Genomic DNA, 20,347 nt, shown 5'->3' on the forward strand with positions numbered 1-20,347 from the left:
GGTGAGACCATGGTGAGAGATAGAGAGAAAATGGGGCTGAGAGGCACATAAAGAAAGAGGAGTCTCAAAGCCTTTCACAGGAGTTGAGAACATAAGTATGCCCTCACTGCCTCATTTCAACAATCCCTCCTTTTCAACTCCCTCATCGCCCACTTTTCCTTGTCATGACACACCGGAGTAATTAGGGCTGAAGTTGAGAAGGTGTTAATCCTGGATGTGGGACCCCCTAGATCCATTCCAAACAGAGCAGCCCATTATTGGCCTGAAAGAGCAAGCTACGAGGTCAATGGCTCACAGCAAAATAATGGTAACACGAGACTTCTCGGGGTGGGGCAGTGAGATCTACTTGTGTGTCCCATTCCTATCCTGTGGGAGCAACAGTGGAAAAGCCAATTCCCATCTTGTCCTGCACAGATTTGGGCATTATGTCTCAGAGCTATGGGGATTTCAGCTTGGAGGATTTGGGGATTAACAGGAACTTATCACACTGCTGGGTCACCTAACAGCCATTCGTTGAGGAGACGGGGTTCAAGGAATATGGATTTTTAACCATGCTTTCAGCATGGCTCTGTGGATGGCAAAGTCAGTTAGTCTGTCAACCGCTTTGGTCCTTTCCCAACAACTACTGGATGGGTTGTCATGACATTCATGGTCCTCACAGACTTTAGTGACCCTCTGTCCTTTACTGCCATTATGAGATTGACATTTGTAATTTGAGTGAACTGTCTCGAATACTACTGGACGGATGGCTATGAAATTTTATATCGATATCCATGTCCCACTCAGGATGAAGTGTAATAACTTTGGAGATCTTCTAACTTTTCTTCTGGCGCCACCATCAGTTCGAAATTTTAATTTTTCCAGTACAGTTTATGACCAAATACTTGAAAAACTAAACAGAATCCCATTACCTTTAGATGTGCTTTGTGTTTAGTGCTAATTAGCACAGCATATTAGCATTTTAGGATGCTTACACACCAAATGAAGATTGTTGACATGGTAACATTCCACCTGCTAAGTATCTGTATGTCATTGTGAGCACATTAGCATTTAGCTCAAAGCACCACTGTGTCTCAGTACAGCATCTTGTTTTTATTTATGTTGTATTCATCTAAAATGGGTATAATCCATATAATATATTCATTCACTATATACTAAAACTGTACAAAAAAACACAAACAGCTGCACATTATGTATTTGAATTTCCTTACTTGCAAAATATGCAAGTAAGGAAATTCAAGTATATGCACCCCCGTAACACACACACAAACACATATGGGGATAAAGAGGTCCCAAATTGCTGCAAAGGACAACCAACCTCAGTCTCACAGGTATTTCTCTACAAAAAGTGTTAACTTCATATAGTATTCTCTCAAAACAGCTTCTATTTCCTTCATCAAAAGCTTCCACAAACCACAAAGGCTGGTGGTTGAAGAGCATGGCTGGACTCCAATCAACAATGTCTCGCAGTAAATACACTGACACAGAGGTGTGATGACCTTTCTGTTGTGAAATTATTGATGTAGGGCGACCTGACGGTTCAGCCTGCTGTGCAGCTGTATGCGTCTCAAACCCAAATCATGCTGTTGCATCAGTCCGCTTTCTAGGTCTGTCCTTACTCTCATCCAAGCGATTCCTAAAATTTCTTGACAAAAATGCTCTGTCAAAGAAAACCAAACAAGTTGCTGTTCTGAAAAATTCATATGTTCACCAGCTCTTTTGAGTAAGCCAAAATATTCTCTAGTTCTTCTGCTACACCTCTAGCCTTTCATTCATTTTAAATATGACAGGTGACGACTGCATGTGTGCACCTCTCGCAAATCCAATATCTGCCTCCATTCTGCATTCTAGCATAAATATCAACAGCTTGCTGTTCACAGATAAGTTGTGACAGCAGTGACTCCCTGTTCCCTTCCTACTCTACATCTATTCATTATTCCTTTCTTCCTCTCTTCGCGCTACAAAAAAAGTAATATTTTTTTCTTTATTTCAGAGAAAATTGTCTGTCCCACAAAGATATCTGCGCTTCACAGGAAGTACGAGACATTCAATGACTGTGGTAAATTGATGAGAGAGGTAGGTGACTGCCTTTGCACCTGCCTCATCGTCTCTTTGGTCCTCTTCAGGATGATGCCGACTGGGGGAAATGTACTCTTCATCTATCCAACCCATGACTGACTGATGTCTGTCAGGGCTTTGCAAGTGCACCCATATTTCTCACAGTTTTACAATACATCTCTCACATACTGTCTTTTCTTCTATCCTTCGTCTTCCTCTTCTCACCCATGATAATCTGGAATTGCTCAGAGCATAATTCCATGTGTTCGTTTCTCAGATTATCACACAGCAGTACGGATCTCTGAGTTGTGTATGCCGCCGGTTCGTGTGCTGTGTGTTATGCTGCCGTCTCCTAACATCCACTTATCAATTATATCTGTGATCCCCGCCATCCTTGGGCAGAGCAGCACATTGTGAGCAGGAGGAAGCTAAATCACACTGATGGCTATAATGACCAGTGATGCCTAACAGAGGGAGACGTTTCTAACTGTGTCTGTTGTTCCCTCACGGCCAACAAATCAATGCCATACCGTCCTCAAAATGTCAAACCCCAAGGGTTTGAAAGAGAGACCAGGGTGAGGTTGTCTCCTAAATGGCTTTAGCAGAAAGTGGTTGTTTTAACCCAGCCATACGTCAGCGTTCCACCACATACTGGAGGATGGGTGTGAGTTACATCCCAGGAAACTGTGTTGAAAGGTGGTTGATGCTCCTAAGTGACCAAAGGGAGTGCGTGTGTGCAAATTTCAATGTGTTTCAGGTCATTCAGGGCAGGTTTTATTCTCCTCTCCACCAATTTCTATAGACAACACAGACATTCTAATCTTTCTAATTAATTCTGTCTGATGCTGCCGTCTGACCAGATGATATCCTCAAATCTAATCCAGGTCATTTGCTTTTGTCTCTAATTATTTATTGAGTTTTCTCTGCCCAGAAAAAAAAGATCAGACCCCTATAAAAGCAGCTGATATGCAGAGGAGAGACAACGGGAGACAGGCAGAGACAGAGAGTTAGAGACAGACCGATTTATCAAAGATTTGTAAACACAGCCTGCTTGATTCTCTTACGGGACTTTAAAAAAAAACAATTCTATAAAAGTTCAGAAGGCAATTGAGCCTTGGAGGGCAAAAACACAAATGTTTTGTTTTTTTTCCAAACGCACTTAATAGTCTAGCCTTACATATAAACAAAATTCTTTGAAAGCTAATGAGCAGATGGCCAATCCTCACCTGACTTTAACTTTGTGGATTCTTTCACAGACTGTTGCAAAATTTAATTACACCAGCATTTTTAGAGGTTACAGCTGTTCTTTTAGCTTTAAACAAGAAGTGTGCTTCTATTATAAGAATCACTCAAGGAGCCAGCAGTCAACCTTTTGATAATGATAATCGTTCTAGTTTTAGGCAGTGGGAGATTGACAATATGACAGGGTGAATTATTGTAAGATATATGTGAAGGCTACAATGACATAAATTCTGTATACAGCCTTATTTTCCTCTGCAGTGTTCAACACTTTAGGCTTTTCAGGGTGAAGCATGTTTAGTAGTTGATGATGAAATGAAAACTACCTGCTAACTGCTAACCTAACTTTGACAGTGCCTTCACTTGTTGCATTTTTCTTGGAAATAAACTCAATAGTGCAATACTGCTTGCTTCAAGGCCAGGGTATACTCAATATGACACTTTCAGAATCCCTCCAGAGAAAGTCCTTATTTATCTGATGCATCACTTACTTCAGTAACTGCTAACACAACACAATTTTTGAACCCTATCCAGGTAACCAATTGCAGCTGAGTGTTGGCACACTCAGAAGTGTGCTGGCACTGGAGAACCGAATGTCAGTCGGATCTGGTCCATATATGGCTGCCAGATTTGGAGTTTTTGATGGTGCATACTTGGGCCGATTTGGGTTGAGAATGTGTTTCGGTTAGCAGCACTCATGCTTTGGGCAGGTGCCAGCTCGTGGCACTGGCCCAAGTTTGGCTGATTCTGGCAGGGCATTCACCACAAATCTGGCTAAAGTCAGGCAACCAGTTGTGCCGGATTTAGGCCACTTTTGAGCCAGCCTATCTTGTCCAAATGGATACCTACCACTCAATGCACACCCTGAGCTGCCTATTACTCTCAGGCAATACCTGATATTCTGTCCTGCTTATTTGTCTCTCTGCTATACTTCTACTTAATTTATTACTTCAAAATTAGTCCAAATTGAAATGGCAAAATGGCTTTCAGAATAACACATCTACAGGAAATATTTTCTGATCTGACAACCCTTTCTGCAGGACAAAACCTATGGTTAAGGTTTGGTTTGGTTCAGACAGAAAAGTGACTTGGTTAGGTTTAGGGAAAGATCATGGTTTGGGTTTAAAATAACTTATTGGTTAAAGTGAGGGAGCAATAAAAAAGCCCAACATTTTTTTTCAACCTGATCACCAGACCTCTATACCAGGATCACTCTCTTTCCTCCTGTGGCACCCTTGAACAAGAGCCATGATTCCTGCAGCCGCTAGATGGATTTGTCACTTAAATGAAAATATATATGTTGGTTTTCCTGAAATGACTGATGTCATCATTTTTCCTGGGAGGGTAGTCTCAAATTAGGATCCGCGTGATCATTTTAAAGCATGTGTTTTTGTTGTACTGTTTGCTACACTGCATATATTACTCTCTTTTTGAACTCCATGTTCTTTATACTAGTCCATCTGTATCTGCCACATCTATCATGCATGCTAGACCATAATACAACTGAATATGCCTGGGACAACTTCTTCTACTTACAGCTCCTGTTATCTGCCTCGTGTCTGTCTCGTGAAAAATCTCACTATCTTCACTCAAAGTCCCTGGACACTGGCTCACAAACTATACCACGATAGGGTGGTCTCCACTGAGGTGGAGGGAGGTTACGACAAACATTACAAAGAGAAGCTGAAGTCAGTGTTCTGCTGACATCAAAGAGCTGGTACATACTGCCCTATTTCAATACTCACACTACTCCTTAAGACTATTTTTACTCCCTGCATTCATGTATCACCTAACCCTCTGAGTGAAAGCTTTAATGACCCCACATTGAGATGATGTGTGTGGTAAACATCTCCTCAACTGCATCTTTCCCCCTCTCTACCAGCATGGGTAATTTTCAGGGAAGCTTTGCTATAATTTGTGCGGGTATTAATGATGCACCCTCAGGCTTCGTGTTTGTTACCACCAAATCTATAACAATAAACAGTATGTGCCCTTTTTTTTTTAACAGAAATTGTGGTCCTGCATTGAATTTAACTTTTGAAGGGTGAAATGCATTTAAATTATGAAGACCTGACACTTCTGTTTTTACCATAGCGTGGACATTTTTTATCTTCTCCTCTCAGGTCCTATGGTACTCTAACTGTGATGATGATATGCTTTGTGGTTTACGCAGTACACTTCACAGAGGCAGTGAAAGTATGTATTTGAATCTCCTGAGTTTAAGAGATAATGTATTTACATTTACATGTTTTTTTTTTTGTAATCTTTTTAATATTTGGAGTCTGCTGGATCCCGACTTGCCAAGATGCATTTTTGACTTCTGTCTTTTACTTTGCCATTTTGTCTTGCTACTACACACACACACACATTAACACACAAACATACATTTGTATCCTGGCACGTGCTCTGTCCCACACACACAATACCCCGTTCACCAGCTTATTCATTCAGATTAAATTTAGCAGCAGGATAAAAATAATATCCTGTTTGGTTTATGTTTACAACCTAAAGATAAAGCTGTATCCTCCTGGATGTTAAACTCATCTGTCCATCCTGACAGCAGTCTGACTTCCCTTTATTGTTCCATCAGAGCAGAGAGATGGATATTTTTTTTAAAAAAAAGCAAACTCTGTTTCCTTTCTGGCTGCCTCCAGTGTGATATGCACAGCATGACAATATGACAAGAGATGTCAAAAATGGTTTGTAACAATAGGTATCTTGTCCCATAAAGTACATCTATGAAAATGAGAGAGATCAGTCCTTTAACTCACTTGAAATATCCATAAAACGCAAAGTAGCCCTACTACAAACACAGAGCAGCTCATACTGCATGTACCCTGATGGCACATAAATGAAATCCAGCTCAAACCCTCGAAAAATCATGTTCAGCTGGCCAAATAGTGGCTCAGCGTCTGCAGCACCACATGAAAATAAGCCAACTGACTAATGACACAGATGTTGAACAGGTATGTTCGGCTTTACTTACCTCCCTGCGTGTTGTTAACCGTCTTGTCAGAATTTTCTGTTGCCGTGGACAGGCACCAGAAGCGGAGAGCGAGGATCAGAAAGGCAAAGTTCCTCCGCCGCCTCCAGGTTCTCATGGTGGCTCTCGGTGGGGTGAAGGAGCTCCGGTCAGACTGCGTTTTTAATGCAGCAGGACCAGGTGGTGGAGATACGAGGTCAAAGTACTGAGGAAGGACTAAAGAAAAATAAAATAAAAATAAAAATAAAATAAATAAATACAGGATTCGCCACAAGACTCCAACGAGATGCGGCAGACTGTCACTCCAAGGAAGAAGCTGTCACAAACTTTTCCTTACAACACCAGGCGTTTGGCGTTTGGCGAGCAACGGTCTGAGAGAAAAACAACGCACAATACATGTGATGAATAAATGTTTGTGAGCGAAGGTGTTGCTCATGTGTAGGGTATGGCAGGGAGCGACAGAAAACACAGAATGAGAGGATGTTGGGGAGTTGTGAAGCGGACTTACCATCCCCTCTCTAGTACCAGAGCAGCCACACTTTGCCATGTGCGCCTCAGACTGCGCTGGGTCCTAAAGCCTGACACGCAAAACCAACCATTTGTCAAATCCAGGCTTTGGGATCTACACGCCTCTCAACGAGAAAAAAATCTTAATGCAAACCTAGAAGCATTTAGGATGCATTTTTATTCGATTAATCAAATAGGCACCTGGTGAAAAGGTATAAACATATATATCCCCACCGACAGCCGACCTGCAACGACCTGTATTTAACAACTGTATTGAAACAACAAATGTTGCATGACAAACAACTGAACAGGAAACTCAGGAAAACATGCTGCCAAAAGCAAGGCGTAATTTATGGCCTGTATATGTTGTGCAGTAGGAGTGGTGTCTGCATAACTTGTGATTCTACAAATAAAATTGTAGACATTTTGCAGTATAGAACTAAACATATATACATTTCTATTTGGTAGAAAGTGGCAGTTCTGGCAATTAGTGACGCTGCATTTACCAAAGAGACATTTATTTTAGCAAGTGAATTGTATAACCTGAGGGACAATCAGGTCTCTGCCCCAACCACAGTGGATGGAAGAGTGTCAATGGATGACGCTTCAAATTAAAACGTTTATTTCTTAATAGAAGGTATAACACACTGCCAACTGTAAATAAATAAGTAAATAAGAGCTTTGATCTGTGTCCTCATGTTTCAGTCCCCCATGGCGTTGCTTGGGGTGTGATTTGTTAGTATGAAACACCATGGTGAGTGGTGTAGAATGAATCCATGCATGTATGCAGAGACGATTACAAACTGACATGTAAAAAATATATTAAGCTTTTTACCCGTTGAACCCTAAATTCCCTTTAAAAGTGTCTTTGGGAACACTTTGAACTAAGATTTGAAGCGAAGTTGTGTGCGTTCACACTTGTGCTTGTCTGCACAACAGTCATTTATTGTGGCTGATGCTGACATTATCATTATTTGATTTCAGTAGGAATATTATATATTTAAAAAGGTATTCAGCAATCAAAATGGTGAGTCACACCTCATTTTGAAATACCCTTGGGATTGTCTCCTCTTTCTCTCTATATCTGTGTCCAGACACAAACACACACATACACACACAGACGAACTGTCATCACCCAGGCCCCATCTGTGTTTTGCACAGGGTACCTGGTCTGGTTTAGTCTAATCTTTTTTAGTGTGTGTACGCTGCAGGCAAAAGAGTCACAGATGTCTTTGTGCAGGCGTCAGTTCACTCCACGTCTCCACTGAGGCTACAAACTGCAAGAAAATGGAAAAATACATTGCTTTGCCTCATCTGACTTTGATTGGGTTGTGTCCTTAGAATCCCACAGTGTCGTAGCGTACCTGTGTATTTTCATCTTGTCTCTGAAGAGTTTTAGTAAAATATACACCTTCAGATACACGTCTGTGTTTTGTTCTTCACTTACAGCTGTTGAATTAGTTCTGTTTTGTTTGTGTCTGTATTTTTGAACCCTGGCTGTTCATGCCCACATACATTAAACACTGGAGATTTTAATTGGGAAGGCTATTTGTACTGATGCTACTCAGCTAGCCATGAGGCTAGATGTTCAGATAAAACTGGTGCAGGTGAAATGACTAACTAAAAACATTTCTAATCAGTGGCTCTGATTGAACTTACACAGCTAGCCCTGTAAGCTCAGCCATGGTTCTCCTTTAAGACAGACATATCAGCCTCACCCTCAGGGCATCTAAGTCAGTCAAGGCCATTGGGAAGCCAGACAAGGGGCCTCAGAGCACATAGTCCACACTATGCGGAGATAGCAATTTGACATAGAGACACATGATGCCTCAGAGAGAGAGGGGCTGAGTGACAGGAGCCCTTCTTGTGTCAGTCTGTGCTAATCGTCTGGAACCAGCCTACATGGCAGGAGAGCAGTTCTCCCATGTGGATCACTCCTTTAAATGGCCTTGCAGTGCAGGCACCAGTGAAGTCAGTATATATCAATACTTTTTTTTACAACAGTATATATGTTGCTTTTCATGGACCATGATTTATTATACTGGATGGTGCAACCTTGAAGTACATTAAGACCGGTCAATCACTTTCATCGTGGAAGAAAATGAAAAACAATCGCAGAATAAAATACAACCATTATTCAAAATTTAACTTATCATTTTGTTTGAGGTTTAAAACACTGCTTACTTCAGAGAAATCCACTCACCAAAAATCTGCCGCAACAGAACATTTATATAAATTATTTATCTCTTTATTATATTTATTGATACAGTGGGTTTGTCTGAGACCTGCAGCACACGCTCTTCCCTTTCCCTGTTCTCTCCTCATCCCAGCAGGCTCTGTTTAAATGCCACAGAGATGTCAGTCACCTTCACAGGCTATATGTGGACCCAAGCTGTGTTCAGAAGTCTCCTCTCTTATTACAATGTCATCTCTGGTTTGGAGCTCTGTGACAAAGGCCCCTTTCACAGGCGCTGCGTGTCTCCTGAGTTCGATTAGCTTGGAATTCCACTGTTCCGGATGGGAGGTTCCAGAGGCCTCGAGGCAGAAGTGAGGCCAGTGACGAAACATGGTTCTCCCCTCTCTTGCCTCTCTGCCCTACAGTACTGTACCAATGACAGAGTCATGGTGCTTTGCACAAAGCACTTCCAATTTCCTGGAAAATGACACTGCGTCAACGCAGAATGTCCTTGGAATTCCTTTATTTCATTGTGAGATACTTGAGTTGCATTAGAGGGAAATGATATTAAATTATATGATTAATCTGTGTTGCATTTAATCACTGGGTGTTAATTTGAGCAGGGAAGACAGATTACATTTTCATTGCTTTAATATTTCAACTGTCAAACCCCTCTAATTTTTTAATTATGAGTGTGTCTTTGGTAGCTGAGGAGGCTGGGCTTTGTCAATGTCTGCACACAACGTCAATTAACTTAATACCACACGCCCTGGGCATCATACACAATTTTCATGAATAGAATACTCACAATAATTTTGGTCAACATTGCTTATTTTGCCATAAGCTGTCATTGTGGCATAAGCAGAAATATCTACATTTGTCTTTGTTACACAACAAATCAATTCATATGTACATTTCTAGACATGGTAAAGCATGTGAAGTCGCCTTTCAGATGAGAGGTGAAACGCTTTGAAGAACCTCACGCAAGTCCAGTTGCCTTCATACAGCACTTTGAAATACCCTAACCTGAAGGACTGAGAATCTTCACAGACATGATGAGAGGTCACTTAACAAAAAAGGAATCTCATTAAAATTAATATATATGCAAAAGCATAGCAAAGATTTGCATAGACTATTACAGTAACTGTATTAAATACAAAGTCACTTTTAATATACTGTACTGTACATGGAGGAAAGAGGGTTGAAATAATCGGGAGTCCCCATCTGTCTTTCAGTGTCTCTGGTTTATCTTTGAAGGATCTGATCTAGAAGTCTCTGCAAAACAAGAAAAACAGCAATATCGATAACTTCCCTCCCAAAAAAAAAAAAACAAAACACATCCATCTGCACTCAGACCTCCCTCCCCTCAATCTCTTAAGAACAGCTCCGCATCACACAGGAGAGACTCCCGCTGGTAAATTGGCTTTCACTTCCATCAGCCTCACCCCTGAGGTGGCGAAGCCCAGGTAGGGGGAAAAATTCTAACTTGCTATCTGACCAAACACCCTGCTATACAATCACCCTCCTCTTACAGTACTACCCAACAGCTGGAATCTCATTTCAGCCAGCATTCAAAACCACCCGCCCTCCACCCCTTACTATCAGACCCTACTGTGAGTCTTTTCTGGGCTCCACCTCTCTATGTGTGTTGGAGACTTTCTGGCAAAAAATAAGACCTCTAAAGCACACACACAACTCAGTGTTTATCGGGCAGCAACACACTCCTTTTCTCCCAATCTCAGTGTAGTTGAGGTCGGCTAATAGCTTCATCTGAGAGGTGTCAAGGTCACACTGGCTTCCTAACAGTTGTGCATCCTCCATTTCCCTAGGAAATAAAATATTCTCTCACAGAGCCATTTGACGTCGTATTATGCTCTCTGGTTGCTGACTGAGTCAGGAAACCACAAAACGCTAATTCACTGTTTATTCAGTGTTTCCTTAAAAATGTAAATTGATAGAGGAATGAAGCAAAACATTTTGAGTAAGATAAATTTATCATGATGTCCCAGTTTGCCTAAACGTTGGCAAATGAGAGAGAAACCAGTCATCTTTAGATCATCTTCCAAAACATCTTGGTAAAAGCTCTCTCTCACACATACACACTATCTGAAGCTCCCATGATTTTGTAATTATCTGTAAGAGACTGAAAACATCTCTTCACATTTGTCACATCTCACCTGACTGACAGTGAATTCATTGTTGTCGTTAGGTTATAATGGGGGAGTGAGTGAAGGCTAACCCACAAGTGAAGCTGAATGGATCTGTCTGACACTGCATGTCCTAAATATATCATTCATTTGCAACATGCCACCTCACTGTTGGAGGATGTGGATGCTGCCTGTTAAAGCAGGTTCTAAGCATCATGTCAGCCGGGCCTAAAGAAGGTAATAAAAGGTATTACTGTGGAATTTTGGATCTTTAGAGGGAAAGCAAGTGTAAAAATTAAAAGTAAAATGGCCATAGTTGTGATGCAGTAAAGGTTTAGTTTTGGCATGAATCTTGTTTTTTCAGATCTGCTTTTGAGGAAAACACCATGAACTGATTGCACATAAAATGTGTGGACAGTGAATAGATCCAAATGTTGAGAGCACATTCATTTGGAGGATAATCCAGTGTTATAAATGACAGAGGATGCAGCTTTAACAGTCAAACAGTGACCTCTGCTGGGCGACAATCAAACAACATTTCATTTTATCCTTTCGTACAAGGATAAAAGGAAGTGTGATTTCATTTACTTACAAGTAGTCTAACAACAAAGGGTCACCAAGAAGTCAACCTCAGTAACAACAAAATGATTAAAACATGCTCTGCAATTTTGTTTTTGTGAAAAAAAACAAACACAAACACAAACACAAACAAACAAACAAACAAACAAACAAAACTGCTGTTGTATTTAGGTGTATAACTGGAAATTTGTTTTACTGGTGTAGTTTGTATTGGTGTTATTTTGTTTTTTTTTCAGAGCCTGTTTTCTTTTGTTATTGTTTATATTAAATGTAAATATAAAGTAAATGTTAATTAAAATTTCTTGGTAACGTGTTGAAAATAAATGTTCTTCAAAACCACTAAAACGTTATTTACAAAAATATGTATATATATGGTCACTGTGTGAACACAGAACATTTCTTATTCTCGTCCAGAGGTATGAAATGACTGTGTCCAGCCTTGTTTACTGGAAAATGTATAGGGTTAAAAGTGTAAAGTCTAACTGTAATATTGTTTTCCAACACCGAAAAGTAAGCAAGCCTAACAAGTGCTCACCTCCCGTGTGAAACACGAGAATGACTAGGTGACGCTGACCAACACCCCTAAAAAAAATCTCCTTATCAACACTATCTCTTGTAAAAAGTATTTGAAACTGAGACATAAATAGCACAGATAAAAAGGCATGATACGCCTTCAAGAAGCAGTTAAAGCATTGTGTTGTAAGTGTTACAGCGTTATCTTCTTTTATTATTATTTTGTTTTTGTTGCAAGGTGGTTTGTGTTTTATATTCTTTTGAATTACATTTGATGTTGACAGTTTTCATGTACAGTAATCAGTGTTTTGAACTGATTTTTGTACAAAAATTAAATCCCAACTCTACCTTTTTAAAGACCTCAGCTCGCAGTCTGTTGGTTTGTGATACAGCCCTCTTTTTCTCCTCCTCCTTTTTCTTTGTCACCTCCGGCAGCTTGCTGTAAATCCTACAGACACAAAAAAGGCAAATTCATACAGGGCAGGGGAATATGGTATCAGAAGTCTTAGGGTGGCTGAGCTATGCCAACAGACTGGTGTACTAGAGACAAGGTATTATCTAGTGAGACCACAGCCGGCAAAAACCTGGATCCACTGATAAACAGGTCTCACACAGACTCCTTTTTCACTCCCACAACTACAGCCAATTTGTTAAGAGATCCTCCGAGTCAGATAGTGTCGCTTTTGAAAAAAAATTACAATGGGCAGCCATCATCTGATCAGGTGTGCCTTTCCAGATAAGGAAAGAAAAAAAAGGAAAGATAAGGTATACAGAGGGTAGCTCATATCTTCTGTCAAGACTTTCGGGCATCAAACATCTATTGCATTCATACAGTATGTGGGTGTGTGAATGCTCATCATGTTGCATGGCATGGCATGCATGGCAGATATGGCAAACAAGCTTGACGGGTTGTGCTGACTAAAAAAACAAAAAACAAAAAAACAAAACAAGAAAAAAAAAACAAAGAGTTAGAAGAGACAGAGTGACATCATCTGACGTGGGTTTGGTCAGGAGAACTCACCGCCTGGACCTCAGCTGCATCTCTCTGCCTGATATAGACCTCTCTCTAGGCTTGAAAAGGTTATCTAGGACACACATGCACAAACACACACACACACACACACACACACACACAAAGATGAACACACATGTTGGAATAACAAATAAGAATTAATATGTAAATGACTCTTGAATATGTAAATGAACACTGAGGGTTGTGTGTGATCTCTCTTTTTCAGACAGTTACAAGCTTGACTATTAACACACCCACACATGTGCACACAAGCACACACACATGGACATATATCAAACACACACATATACCGTCCGTTGAAGTGAATTGCCTAACTGCTTCTCCTCAGGTCAACAGCACCTAGACTCTTTGTTCATAATTAGACTTCAGATGTCAGTCAGAGACCAATGTGAGCTTTTCACGGTTCCTACTTCTCCATGACCTTCCAAGATTTAGTTGGGATGCTTTAATTACTGGAGGTATTATGCCTCCCTTCTTTATTAATGTTTTACTCGAGGGTTGAGCAGTCAGGAATCCAGTACAGTTGGATTTGCTGCAAAGAAAAATCGCTGTGATGAATGTGTGAAAAAACATTCTGGTATGATCAGAATGTGTTTAGGAAATTCTGATCTGTGTAGAGAATCTATCAAATTCCCTGTCTGGCTTTTCAAAATCTCATACTTTCCTAAAGCACACAGTAGAGAATCAAACAGTTAGGTTAAAGCTGCTGAGAGAAATGTTGGATGTGGTGTGTGCTCACTTCAATGGAACAAAGCCTTTTCAGAGTTTGTAAGTCTGACAGCTTTGGTAGAAGATGATAAACAAGACTCCGACTTGAATATAAAATAGCATTTCCGGCACAGAAATCATAATCTACACCTTTATGAATATCAAACGATATCACAACGGTTCTGAAAAATACTAAGTTAGACACCCAGTGATGCAGAAGGACAGATGTGGATCTATTGTATTGTTATTTTACTTGGTTGTTTTCTATGAAAAGTTTACTACATTTTTTGTGACAGCCGTGGAATTACAGGCAATTTTTTTGTGCCTTGCTGGATAACAATTTTGACAAATGCTTGTTCGAAGAAGACATTTTGCATTTAAATATATTTTTCTTGATCAGTCTGCTGCACTTTACATCATGTCTGGGTCCCATTTTTTTTCATTGAGGCGTGCCTCCGTTTTATGCTTGATCTAATTTAAGGAATTGATATTTAGGATGTTTTTGTTTTCCGATATGACATTATGAATAACTGCTTGTTGGTCACGTTTTGGATTTTGCAGGGCTAAAGTAGAAAAGAAAACATTTAAAGGATCGTTATACTCTAGATTTACTGGTCTCAAATTGTGTGTATCCCCTACACACAGAGCTTTAGAGAAGAAAATGGTGATCTGCTATACTAGATAATGGCCAGCAGAGAGCAAAGTTGGATAAATACCACTACACTGTAAGGGGAATAATATCTAAAATCACCCCTACCTCATCCCCCCCAAGTCCTGCTGAGGTCGTTGCAGTTAGAACGAATTATTTGAGACACAGTTCATAATTCCTCGAAAAGCCAAAATGATTAAATCTGACCACCTATTTCGTATTCAGGGGATTAAAATGACCACTTGCCACCGGTAAACTACACCCACGGGATAAACTTCAAAGCAGTTCAGGGATTTGATGAATGTGTTGGTTTGTACAGAAGTGATGTAACAACAGATGGTAAAAGGTTAATGTAGAAGATGAAGGCCTGATTTAGACTGGCTCTCTGGAGACTCTATTCTCAGTGCCAGACAGTGAATTTCATACTGTCTCCACCAGGGCTGACGTCACTCTTCTGCTTTTCACAGTTTTCCACTTCCACAACTTTTGTGGACCTTCTATTATAATGACTTACAGTGATTGTTGTGTTATTATTGTTGTCTGACAACAGAACTGAAACCCTCTGATTCATTCCCTACTGGAAAGAGGGGTGACATATTTCACTCAATTGCTTACTTCTGCTTTCCCAGGTCAAGGGGCACAGTTGTTCAGCTCTACTTACTGCTACGTGGATCGGGAGTGGTACAGTTCCTCTTTTGTTTGCCACAATCCTTCCTGGGGCCATGCGCCGGGTCTGGATTGGAGTCTTGCAATGCTCTCCTTCTCTTGGCCCTCTGCTCCAACCTCTTCACCCGACCCTGAGATCGACTGATGAAGTCTGGCCTGAAGAGCTCCAAAGCCTCCTGGGGTGGGGAGAGGGATAAATACAGTAAGCTGCTTGTTGGTGGGAAGAATACAGTACAACTCATAGACACTAATCCTGAGGAAAGAGAAAAAAAAAATCTCAATTGGGTTAAAATCTATTCTGAAAATATCCTTAATCTATTCCTTAACCTTGGAGAATCCTCTTCACAGCCTTGTAATAGCTAGGAGGTGTAGGCAACATGGTAATATTATGCTCAGCTTTAGTGGGGATAAAGGTAAGAGAGCTTTACTCACAAGGGGAATCTGAATCCTTTAGAAAGCCTCACAAACCTCATTGGATCTTTACCCCTTACAATGCTGAGATAAAACTTGCTAAATCAACAGTAAGGAAAGAAAAACTGGAATAAAATAAAAAACAAAGAAGGAAAAAAAAGACATGGAAAACTGTGTAATTGTTAAAGATTTTTTAAATTCCCCCTCTACTTGGCAAAGGCTGTGTCAAACACCAACTTAAACAAAAAAAATCTCTCCAAGTGTAAAAATCACCCCTCAAGAGATGCCGCTGCTGTTGTGCTAATGTTTATTCCAAGAGTAAACACATTAAGATTCTTTGTGTGGGAAACCTTAATTGAAATAGTCTAACACATCATCCCTCAGAAATCAAAGGTACCATATGGCGCATACACTGCACTTTTTCCACATTTGATAATAATAAATAGTTCAAAAGAGATTAGTTTTTGACAAAATAAGCAAGCAAGCAAGCAAACAAACAAACAAACAAAAACCCAGTATTTTGTAACCCAATTTTCATTTCCGATTTCATACTTAGGTCACGTTCTAACACCTGAATCATCTCCATGACAGCTGAGCAAACGCCACGAGTCGGTGGATCACAAAATGCGCTTAAAATCTACCTAAAATTTCCAGTATGTGAACCTTGAGCTAACATTTTTCTGTTGTTGCGGTCAAACTGTTGTTTCCCAGAACAATCATAGTCTCTCTCTGGCTTTCGGCTCCTCAGCTGATGATGACTCTCTTAGTGTGATTATCTGACTTGCTTGCTTGGCAAATTCCTCAACACTGAACAATAGCTTAAATGTTTACTCCCATTGTGTCAGAAGGGTATAGGACAAGACATTTATTCACCCCTCTGTATAATTCAGTTTTTTAATCATGATACCCTGAGCTCAAAGTCAGGTTTGTTTTGGAGCACTGAACAGTATTTGCTCTTTTTCATTGTGTAGCATATTTCTTGAAAGATTGTACAGAAATATGGCTCCTACTTTGAGGCTGAGAGCCTTGGGTGTTCCTTCCAGACAGTCAGCCTTCAGTCGGGAATGATAATAACAGGTCTTATCCAAAGCAGAGACTTCTTGAGGTTCTGTTGGACAACCATGCTCTTGTTGCTCCTCTGTTTTGTCAGCCACTGTCTGTTTCTTCCATGTTCTGGAGGCCACTTGAGAGACACAGAGAGAAGGGAAATGAATGTTCAAATTCAAATTCAATCCAATCCAAAAAATAAACAAAAAAACAACCCAAAAAAAGTGGATTAGATTACAAAGAGCAAGATCATTTTCACAGGGAAAAACATTTGAAGTTGATGTGAGTCTTACAGTTTCTTATGTACTTTCTGTTCTGTATTGTATAAAAGACATAGATGTAATCTAGATGACTGTATTCTTCCACTCGCAGACAAGTTACAATTTTTACATTCCTCAGTTCCATCGTAGCTTTCATGATCTGGAGAAACAGGAAAATGAACTGACCTCAAACTGACCCTAACACACACCTACACACCTACATACCTACACACCTACACACACACACACACACACACACACACCTCATAGAGAAAAAAGAAACCCAGAGGGAACATGAGTGTGGCCTATGAATAATGTAAAAGATGACAGTGCATCCATCCTGAACTCGTAACCCCATTCCTCTACCTTTTATGGGATATACCGTATATCTCCATCGAAAACCCTGCCATGAAGGTGTGCCATGTAGATAGAGCATCATCACATGCACCGGGAAGCGTACGCAAAAATGCAGTGCTGCCGGTCAAGCTGTTTCTACAGTATGTGTCTTGCCCTTTTGGTATCGGAATAAATCAACCGGTGAATCAGAATAACCCAGTGAAAAGGACAAAGTTTAACAGTATACACTGGAAGAAAAAGCTATGGTACTGCAGAAAATGAGCGTTGTAATGAGTGGAGAGAGTTGTTTAATAATTAAAAAGTGCTGTTGTTGTTGTTGCAAGAGCCCATAAAACATGAAAGGCGGGCAGGTAGTACAATAGCTACACTGTATATTCTGTGGGGAGTCTTATGGCTCACTGCAAAATCAATACATTCGTTCATCTTGCCCTTGCCATCACACTATGCCTCAATATACAAGAAATAGTTGTATATTTTTGGAAACATGCTTATTTGCACCCGTTAGTCTGAATTAGCATAAAGACTTAAAAAGGGGAAAAACGACCAGCCACACTATTCCTTGGCTGGGCGCAGGGACAATGAAATGAGATATAACCTGTTATTTTGTGAGCTTTAGAGGTGCTATAAGCAGATTTTGTTACCTTTGCACAGAGCCAGGCTAGCTGGTTCCCACCTCCTACTTCTCCCTCATTTCCAGTCTCTATTCTAAGATAAGCTAACCGGCTGCTGGTTGGAGCTTCATATTTATTGTGCAGACATGAGTTGTGTCTAACTCTCCACAAGAAAACTAATTTCCCAAAATGTGAAACCATTCTTTTGATAAAGTACCTACCCCCAGAAGACCAAAAATGGAGTGTAATGCAAAAATCTCATATGTGTTGCTTTGGGATGAATATGTTGTGGTAGTAACCAATTAAAACACCTTGTAGAGTCTGTAACCAACAATGTAATGTGACGTCAACCAACAGTAATCTCCGCAGTGGGATAAAACCACTGTCATAGACCATTGTCTGCCATATTACTTAATACATTTCTCATATAACCTTTATCTTATTCTTACTTATGTATCAGGAAATCCTAAGAAAGATTCTCCAAAATCATGCGAATACAGTCTAGATTTGCAACCCATAGTTAATATATGCAGTAGCAGTTGCTAACTTTAGATTTTATATAGAATTGTTGGAAGTCAGAGGAGGACAAATGAAAGCGTTTGTTCTTTATTTAAATCTGCAGCTGAACTGTGTGTATATATCAGCTGGGACTTAGTTTAAACATTGCGAATGTACAGAGGGAGAAGTGGGGTGGGTGGGTGTGGGTCCATTAGGAATGCATGAGGTATAAATCAAAATGTGAGAGGCAGAGTAAAAAACATGAGACTTTCCACCCTCTAAGACCACCCTGGCACCACATACAGCTTGCTGTTACGGCTTGGAAATGTGATCTTATCTTCAATAGCTTTAGAATATACGAGCCACTGAAAGGAATATACAGATCAATTGGCGTGGGTACTTTAGATTTTCACTTCTGAAGCAAGGTGATGAAATTCATACCTGGACCAATATTGAAAGTGTGCTGCCTGTGCCTGAAATTGCTCCGGGAAGGGAAGGTTGCCTCATCTGCATTCCCCTTCTGCCTGTCAGCCTTTGTGTTTGAGGGGCTTGGCCCTCTGAATGACAATAATCCCAACGTGGAGCTGTGGTGCTGTGCGTCTAAATCATCAGCCTTGTTGTTAATAGCACGAGCGGGTGCTGTTTGCTCGACCTTGTGGCCCTGCTGCTTTGATAGAGGGTCTCTGCAGTGACCCAAACCACTCTTTCGGCCATTGCGTTCGCTACTATCCAACATGGCCGCTTTGGTTCTCCCATAACCCTCATTTGTTTTGGCTGGTTTGTTATCTGTAAAGGATCTGCAGCAGGATGAGACACCAAGGCGAACAGACAAGGTGGACCTGTACAAAGCGGGTTGATCTGCTCTTCCTCTTTCTAGTTCCACAAGGGAAATAGAAAGTGACTTGTCCAAAAACACTACTGAGCTAGTGGACCTCAGAGGCACCTCATGATGGACACAAGACCGGTAGGAAGGCTGTGAGCACAGGTTCATTAACGAGCCACCTCTCATGTCTCGCTTTCTGTTGCCTTCTGTGTAGCTCAGTCTGCGCGGTACAAGTCGTACTTTCCTCTTTCCTGGATCTCTCACAGCCAATCCATCAGCTGGTGGGTAGGCCTGTCTGGCTTCATTTGATGTCACAATGGTAGGATTCTGTTCGCACACATCCGGTTGGGAATTGGAGACTCTCATTGTGCTCGTAGGTACGGGTAAGGCTCTTCTCCCAAAAGATGAAGTTGATACCTTCACAGGTCGTGTTGGAGCTGCTGGATACACAGGCTCCTCAGAGGTGGAAAGCGATGGCAAAACCTTCCAGGCTGCAATGGTGATGGAAGAAACTGGACTCCTTCCCACCACATCTGGGACGCTTGCAGTCCTGAATAGGTTGGAAAATCCACCACAAGATCCGTTATCTGCAGTCTGAGAGTAGCCAGACTGTGTTATTGCTCTAAGAGACACACTCTCCTTCTCCTCTTGCCCCCTCCGCACACCCCATGACAGGACATTCCTGTGCAGTGAAGCAGCAATATCCTTACTTGAGGCCTATGAAAAGACAGCGAAAAGAAAAAGCTTCATATCAGTGTGCAACTGACTCCTCTGCAAACTGAAAGATTCTAGATTTCAAATGAAACCAAGAAGGACTGCAAATACAAAGATATTAACCACTGTGATGTGACTGGAAGGACTCTGCTCTCTCGCATGACTTGTTCCATGATCTGTTGCTGTTGCCATGACAATGTGTAACTTGATGGGCAGCACTTGAGGACAAATTATTGATGACATTTAAAATGAGCAATCTAGGGAAAAAAAAACGAAAACCTGCCAGTCTTCCTTCCAGGATTCCTTTTTTAATCTTCCGTAAAAATGGTTTACATTCTTTAACCCAAGTATCAGGAGAGTTTACACAA

At 40.8% G+C, this 20,347-nt stretch overlaps 2 protein-coding genes across 2 annotated transcripts in view; both read right to left on the minus strand.

Moving 5' to 3' along the window:
* Nucleotides 1–6,741, minus strand: part of adam12b (ADAM metallopeptidase domain 12b) — a 72,047-nt gene extending 65,306 nt beyond the window's left edge. Inside the window, exon 1 of the mRNA XM_041049579.1 lies at nucleotides 6,284–6,741. Coding sequence (XP_040905513.1) covers nucleotides 6,284–6,398 — 115 coding nt within the window. The 5' untranslated portion in view covers nucleotides 6,399–6,741. The remainder of the gene's footprint in view (nucleotides 1–6,283) is intronic.
* Nucleotides 6,742–8,905: 2,164 nt separating this feature from the next.
* Nucleotides 8,906–17,426, minus strand: LOC121189760 ((E2-independent) E3 ubiquitin-conjugating enzyme FATS-like). The gene is made up of 6 exons (XM_041050193.1): nucleotides 17,343–17,426; nucleotides 16,680–16,852; nucleotides 15,254–15,434; nucleotides 13,224–13,287; nucleotides 12,551–12,650; nucleotides 8,906–10,238 (listed from the first exon to the last, which is right to left on the minus strand). Exons 1-6 carry the CDS (start codon nucleotides 17,413–17,415, stop codon nucleotides 10,209–10,211), a joined length of 621 nt encoding a protein of 206 aa, XP_040906127.1. The 5' UTR covers nucleotides 17,416–17,426; the 3' UTR covers nucleotides 8,906–10,208.
* Nucleotides 17,427–20,347: the final 2,921 nt, after the last annotated feature.

This window comes from Toxotes jaculatrix, chromosome 11 (assembly GCF_017976425.1).
Source record: "Toxotes jaculatrix isolate fToxJac2 chromosome 11, fToxJac2.pri, whole genome shotgun sequence".
NCBI lineage: Eukaryota > Metazoa > Chordata > Actinopteri > Toxotidae > Toxotes > Toxotes jaculatrix.

Bases quoted from the DNA above. Each gene is read 5' to 3' on its own strand.
- LOC121189760 (XM_041050193.1), bottom strand. From the start codon at position 17,415: ATGATGCTCTATCTACATGGCACACCTTCATGGCAGGGTTTTCGATGG. The intron at 13,288-15,253 runs GTAAGTAGAGCT...TGTGTGTCCTAG, and splicing joins CACTCCCGATCCACGTAGCA to ATAACCTTTTCAAGCCTAGA. The intron at 12,651-13,223 runs GTGAGTTCTCCT...TTGTGTCTGTAG, and splicing joins ATGCAGCTGAGGTCCAGGCG to GATTTACAGCAAGCTGCCGG.